Source organism: Borostomias antarcticus (assembly GCF_949987555.1).
Source record: "Borostomias antarcticus genome assembly, chromosome: 14".
Taxonomy (NCBI): domain Eukaryota; kingdom Metazoa; phylum Chordata; class Actinopteri; order Stomiiformes; family Stomiidae; genus Borostomias; species Borostomias antarcticus.
Window position 1 is genome coordinate 13554000 of NC_140247.1, and position 7862 is coordinate 13561861.

At 50.4% G+C, this 7862-nt stretch overlaps 1 protein-coding gene across 1 annotated transcript; it reads right to left on the reverse strand.

Annotated features, from left to right (window-relative positions):
• Positions 1–214: 214 nt before the first annotated feature.
• LOC311317401 (cytoglobin-1-like) lies at positions 215–7862 on the reverse strand (the record flags this gene model as incomplete). The annotated part of the gene is made up of 3 exons (XM_084448484.1): positions 215–361; positions 785–1016; positions 7690–7862. 3 exons carry the CDS (start codon positions 7860–7862, stop codon positions 215–217), a joined length of 552 nt encoding a protein of 183 aa, XP_084304610.1.

A 7862-nucleotide genomic window follows, 5' to 3' on the forward strand; every position in this document is an offset into this window, starting at 1 on the left:
CCTCCCAGTTATAGGAGAGACACTGTAGGAGTGGACCCCCACCTCCCAGTTAAAGATAGGAGTAGTCCCCACCTAACCAGTTATAGGAGAGACAGGAGTGGACCCCCACCTCCCAGCAGAGCAACAGCACCCCACAGACCAGGGGCCACAGAGTTCAGTCCTAACCAGCCTCACATGTGTGTGTGTGTGTGTGTGTGTGTGTGTGTGTGTGTGTTCACACGCCCCCCGCCAGCTCCTCGTACACGCCCGTCACAACCCAGTAAACGGCCGCCAGCAGCTTGGCCCAGGCCCCGCCCACCGCTGGTGTGATGTCATCAGGGTACGCCTCCCCCAACACCTCCAGGATGACACTGTTGAGGAACTGGAGAGGGAGAGATGGAGACATGAGACAGAACGTTAAGAGGAACAGGTGATGATACAGAGTTCCGATTTAGGTCTGGGATGAGATACGTGTTTTTTTGTGTGTTAGTCCGTGTGTGAGTCCATGTGAGAGAGAGTGTGTGTGAATCCATGTGTGTCTGTGTGTGTCCATGTGAGAAAGTGTGCGTGTTTGTGTGTGTATGTATCCGTATGTGCATGGGTATGTGTCCATAAGTGTGTCCATGTGTGTGTGTGCATATGTGTGTCCGTCTGTGCTTGTGTGTGTGTGTATCCATGTGTGCACGTGTACAGTATGTGTCCATATGTGTGTCCATGTGTGTGTGCGTCCATATGCGTGTCCGTCTGTGTGTGTGTCCATGAGTGTCCGTGTGTGTGTGTGTGTGCGCGTCCTCCGCCTCCTCACCTTGAAGTAGATGGGCTCCACCTTGTGTCTGAGAGCGTGGGACTTGGCCACCTGCTGCAGGACGGACACCAGCTTGGCGTCGTCGCGGATGTTCTCCACCAGGGTGTTGATGGCCGTCATCACCCGCCGGGCGTGCCTCCTCAGCTGGGTACTCTGCTCCAGCTCCCCAGCCTCCTCCATGTGCTGGAAGTGGCTGAAGAACCGCTTGGAGTCAGGGAAGTTCAAAAACAGTCTGTGGGGGGGAGGGGGGGGGGGGTAGAGAGGAGAAGAGAGGAGAGGGGGAGAGAGAGGAGAGGAGAGAGAGAGAAGAGGAGTGGGAGAGAGAGAGAGGATGTCACGAATGTGAGCAGCCCTAATCTCTTTGGTTGCCCTTCAGCCTCCAGCCCTCTTCACACACACACACACACACTGTATACACACACACAAAGGTGTCCTCGTCGTGCGTCGGCTTCTACGGGCAGAGTGATTCCTCTCAGGAGGAGGAGTGTTGTAAAGGAGGTGTCGCTGGAGCACGCAGGCAATTCAAGCTGTTTTATTAGGTGCAGGTAAAAGACCGACGTTTCTCTGATGAAAATGTAACTAACATGGAAACTTTAGCCTTTTACCTGCACCAAATAAAACAGCTTGAATTGACTCCTCCTTTACAACACACACGACTGTAGCTAGAACCAACTGTGTGCGAACGCACAAACACACACACGCGCACTGTCCTAGTTTAAAAAACAATGCAATAAAAAACATACCCACTCAGGTCTATCTGGGTCATAGGAGGGGATATTATCATAAGTAAACAGATGTGATAATGTGGTATGCTGCGTATTTGAGTATTCCACCTGTGGTAATGTTTAACCACCAGAGACGCCATTTTCTTCCTCTCTGGTCTCCAGCGGGGGGCATAGCAGCACTACAGATAACTGCTGCTCTGTCACGTTCAAGTTTGGCGCTTTGCACTGCCGCCTCACAAGCCATGTTTCCATCCACTTGTCAATCGAATTGTGTGAGGATCGCTAAAAATATGAATGCAAATAAAGCCGGTGAACGTGCGTTTCCATCTAGAGCTTGAAATCGGATAAAGCATTTATCACAAAAGACTTTTATCGAACAAGAGAAAATCCGATGAGATCGACAGTACAAACTTTTTGTTGATTTTCATGATTTTTAATCGAATTTTACCGTTTCCATAAGGCATTTTTAATTCGATATAAATTAATTCGCATAAAACGTGTGGATGGAAACATGGCTACAGCAGGAAGGTCCGGGGTTCGATCCCCGCACGGGCCGCTGCTGGCGCTGGGGGCGTGACCTCGGGTGGGCTGTCTTCTTTCTGTGTGGAGTCATGTTCTCCCCGCGGGTCGTGGGTTTCCTCCCAGGAACCCCAATTTAAAACGACAACAACATGAAGAACAGATCGCTCTCCCGCCCTGTCTCTGACCAAGACATGATCCACACACTGATATCTCTAGGTTCCCTTAGGTCTTAGGTCTTCATCAGGCAACTTGACTTGCCTGATGAAGACCTAAGAATCGAAAAGTTGCGTTTTTCCAATAAAGTGAACCGGGAGATATCAGTGGGCGGATCTTTCCTCTCTCCAAACGTATGTACTCTTAAGATCCAGCCCCTGGCCTACTAAGGGTGGATGTGCGCACAGCTCTTTTGCCTTTTATCCCCGACCAAGACATGGACACTTGGACTTGGTGGCTGGGCGGCGCTGACGAGGGCTGTCCACTGCTCCTGGAGAACGACAGCACGGATGGGGAAATGCAGATATCACATTTCTTCGGTGACCCATCCTGCATGCGCATGTGTGTGTGTATGTGTGTTCCCAGTGTCGCCGCTCCCTTCACGTGTATGTGTGTGTGTGTCATAAAACTGTAAGGGTTCAAGTTCATCTGTCATATGCACATGTGCACCATGTACAGTCGGTGAAACGCTCTCGACACACGCTGTGGTCACGCAGTTCAGTTCTGCTGCTCGAACGTTGAAAGAACGGCCGACATGTAGGCGACCCCAGATAGCAAGCGGATGTGTAATGATTCTGGGCCATACTGTATATGGGCTGGAACTAAGCCACAAGGGCCAGATCTGGCCTGTATATGGCCCAGATCCGCTTGCTATCTGGGCCCCACCTTGTGATGCCCCTGCAACGGGTATCTCGTGTCGTGAGCAATCAGGAGTCGTAAAACTATTAGCTCGTTAGACTATTAGTTCGATTTTTTTTTATTTTTTTACCTCCGCTTCAGTGACAGTGCAGGGTGAGAGGTAATGTTTTCGGTGGTGTGTGTTTGTTTGTTTGTTTGACTATTAGCAGGATTACACAAAAACGACTAGACCTTTTCATGAAACTCAGTGGAGGGTGTAGCATGGGCCGATTTAGAACCCATTCGCTTTTGGAGCAGATCCGAATCCCAGGGTGGATCCACGAGCAGCCCAAACATGGCACGCCATTCACCTCCATTCATTTTTTGGACTTGAGGAACGAAAAATCCTCCCCATTCAGTGTCAATAGGGGGAATTTAAACGGCCATATCTCGACATGGGCAGGTCACAGAGACAAGTGGTTTGGACATAAAGCTCTCAATGTAACGAATGCAGCAATTCCAAACACATCCTGCTCGCACGCACGTGCTCACAGATCCACAAAACTCATGGGCGGAGGTCATAAAAATGTTATCTCTATAATATCACCTTCAGAGCAGCTGTATTGACTGATCTATGGCATGCATGACGGCCTTGCTGCAAGTAAAATGTCACCCAACTACACCCCACCTATGGGCAGGACAAGCTGAATGGCTGGAATGTAAACACTCCCTAAGGAATCAAGGGTTAGTGTGTGTGTGTTAGTTTGGCCTAATGAGAGACAGACACAGAGCTGCTAGCTTCTCCTCTCACAGCTCGGGGACAGGAAGTGGAGTTTACACAGGAAGGGAAGGGTGTTTAGACAGGAAGTGAAGGGTGTTTACATGAAAGAAAACGATCAAGGGGGGCTGGTACTGAAAAGAGCTCCAGACAGACATTGATAAATGATGGAGATTTGGTATTGAAGATTGAATGGCCGAGGAGAAGGAGTACGTCTGAGCCGAATTGTAGATCAGACTCAATCAGATTTATCGAGTACAACAGCAGACGAGATCTCGGGTCAATCACAGACAGTACAGTGTACTCAGTGTGATCAGACAAATTAGCATTGGGTTTGTGCAGCTTTATAGTCACGGTGTGGCTGGATTCTATACATACAGTAGTTCAGTCTTACGCCCTTATACAATGTTTGCTTTAGAGCCTATTTGCCTGTTTGCACCTGGTCTGTTCTCTATTCCGAGGAGTCTGACCATATGTGTCTTGGCACTGAGAATAGCTTTAAGAACCAGACCAACAACAATAGCACAGAACAGAGAGTCATCAGAAAACCTCTTATCAGACAGACAGACAGACAACTACCGTTGAGAGACACTTGCACATGACCACTGAATGTAGAGTATAGGATGCACCACACTCGCATATCAAGCCGTACACACACACACACACACACACTCATACACACATACACTCACATACACATTACACTCTGCACACTCACCGTATACACACTGACCGCACTACTTTTTGTATATTGCTTTTTTCTTAGCATATCCTATTTTGCACTAGCATATTTTACTTGCTCTTTGCACTGTCCTGTCTGTCTTTGCACTGTCCTGTCTTGTCCGTGCACCCTGTCCTATGCTGTCTCCATGTTAAACCTCACGACTGAAAGCAAATTCCTAGTACGTTGAAAAACTGCATGGAAATAAAACAAATTCTGGTTCTGACAGACACAGACAGCCTGAGGAGTCTATCCATGTGCTAATTCAACAACAAAGGCTGGGCCTGGCGTCCGTGTGTTTGAAGAACTTCACCGTTTAATCTTTGCCGTCTTCATGGCCTGAACCGTGCATGCATATAAATAGCCTCATTAAGATCTCTCTCTCTCTCACACACACACGCACGCACGCACGCACACACACACACACACATGCACACACACACACACGCACGAAAAGGCCCCATCCTTGTCTGAGAAAGTACTCTTGGCTATCTGTCTAAACATCACAGGAACAGGTGAGAGGTTTACTGGTTAGGGTTCTGCTGCTATTCTCCAGACTAGGTGAGAGGTTTACTGGTTAGGGTTCTGCTGCTATTCTCCAGACTAGGTGAGAGGTTTACTGGTTAGGGTTCTGCTGCTATCCTTCAGACTAGGTGAGAGGTTTACTGGTTAGGGTTCTGCTGCTATCCTTCAGACTAGGTGAGTGGTTTACTGGTTAGGATTCTGCTGTAGCACCAGTGACTGGATCAGCCCCGTGGATCTGCCCCTCACCTCCCCAAGCATGGCCCGCCATTGATTTTTTGGACTTCGGGATCCATAGAGTCAATTCAGTGTCAATAGAGGGAACTAAAACATCAACCCCTCATTCCAGCCACACCCCTGGCGCTGGGTAGGGGGAGAACGGGAAATTTAATTACACAGCTTTTATGAATCAGCTCTGAGCTGAAGAGGAGGTCTGGGCTGAGGCCAGGCAGACGGGGGACAATTCGCCTGCAGGGACGACAGCTACGCTGAGTTCCTGAAACTGCTGAAACTTGACTGGAAGCATGCCTGTAGCTGTTGGTCACGAGGTGGCCAATCCTTCACAGCATCAAACAAATGGCTCTGATTTCATTATTTGCACTCAGACGTTCCATCACTGTTGATGTCTCTTTCTGCCTCGTAAATCACCGCGTTGCGCAAGTCCTCTCGCTGACATGAATCAGCCTCGGTCGCCAGGACTCTTATCTCCGCTTCCTGCTCTGGCAGACCAGCGCTTCTTCAACACGCCCCGATTGGCTCACACTTGGACAGCGAGGCGCTATGCTGCGTCCCACACACGGCCGCATCCCAGGAACAACACTTCCAAGGAACTACCCAGGACTTACACCCAATTAGATGATCTGATTGGCCGCTGTCTGGGCCTGCCCCCCTCAGTCCTCCAGTCCCAAATAAAATATATTCCCCTATATATTAACTGTCAATATATTATAGTATGTAAAATATATGGTGGAAATATACAGAATAATATATGATACAAACATAATATATTGAATAATACATAAGAATTGCCACTTTTCATACATTGCAGTGTATTGGAAAATATAACGTTTCCTATATATGGAAATGTGTTGTTTGATATATTACATTATATTTTTCAATATATTGCAACATATTTTTGTTTCATAAGGGCAAGTCCCCCAGCACTCTATTCCTCCAGTCCTCCAGGTATGTAAAATGAGAGCTGCCCTCACAGAGCGGGAGCTGCTTCTGAGCCAGGGAAGATGGACCGACCCGCCTTGCTTTACCTCCGGAGCCAGGTGTCAGACGACAGACGCCGTGGAGCTCGGACAGGGGCGGAGCGGGCCTCGGGGGGCTGAGCCGGCTTGGGGCGTGGCGGCCGCCAGGCGTGATGGCCTTGTCTGTAGTCCGGCACAGAGCATGCGAGGTCAAGAGTGCCAACAGGCTGATTTAGTAACACGCGATCGATGGTTCAACACAGGAAAGAGATCCACCGCTGTTGCATATAAACTATTGTGAAACCACTACATCAACGTTGGTGGTGCTGTAAGAGGGTACGGTGTTGCACGACTCAGAAACTGGGAGGGTTTCGCTGCTGGATCGCTGGATCGGGTCACCGCCCCGGTCACACCCCCACCTATGGTGGACTCACAGAGGCACCTGACCCAAAGACACCTGACCCACAGACAGACAAACACCTGACCCACAGACAAACACCTGACCCACAGACAGACACCTGACCCACAGACAGACACCTGACCCACAGACAGACAGACAGACACCTGACCCACAGACAGACACCTGACCCACAGACAAACACCTGACCCACAGACAAACACCTGACCCACAGACAGACACCTGACCCACAGACAGACAGACAGACACCTGACCCACAGACAGACAGACAGACACCTGACCCACAGACAAACACCTGACCCACAGACAGACAGACAGACAGACACCTGACCCACAGACAGACAGACAGACAGACACCTGACCCACAGACAAACACCTGACCCACAGACAGACACCTGACCCACAGACAGACAGACAGACAGACACCTGACCCACAGACAGACACCTGACCCACAGACAAACACCTGACCCACAGACAGACACCTGACCCACAGACAGACACCTGACCCACAGACAGACAGACACCTGACCCACAGACAGACACCTGACCCACAGACAGACAGACAGTCACCTGACCCACAGACAGTCACCTGACCCACAGACAGACACCTGACCCACAGACAAACACCTGACCCACAGACAGACAGACAGTCACCTGGCCCACAGACAGACACCTGACCCACAGACAGACAGACAGACACCTGACCCACAGACAGACACCTGACCCACAGACAGACAGACAGACACCTGACCCACAGACAGTCACCTGACCCACAGACAAACAACTGACCCACAGACAGACAGACAGACACCTGACCCACAGACAGACAGACAGACAGATAGACACCTGACCCACAGACAGACAGACAGTCACCTGACCCACAGACAAACACCTGACCCACAGACAGACACCTGACCCACAGACAGACAGACAGTCACCTATCCCACAGACAGTCATCTGACCCACAGACAAACACTTGACCCACAGACAGACACCTGACCCACAGACAGACAGACAGTCACCTGACCCACAGACAGTCACCTGACCCACAGAGAAACACCTGACCCACAGACAGACACCTGACCCACAGACAGACAGAAAGTCACCTGACCCACAGACAGCCTGCTCGTAGAACAAGTGTGTGACAGGAAGAACAGGACAGGAAGAGGAGGAGAGGAACAGGAAGTGTACCTGACAAGTATGGCCACCCCTGCCTCCTCAGGGTTCTGGTAGACCTTGGCCCAGGACTCCTGGACCAGCTGCTTCTCCGTCTCCGAGAGCGGGTCCGGGCGCTCTGGACGCTCTGCCTCGCCCTCTCCCTGGGCCCTGTCAATTCCGGAGTCCAGTCCTGGAGAGCCGGCCAT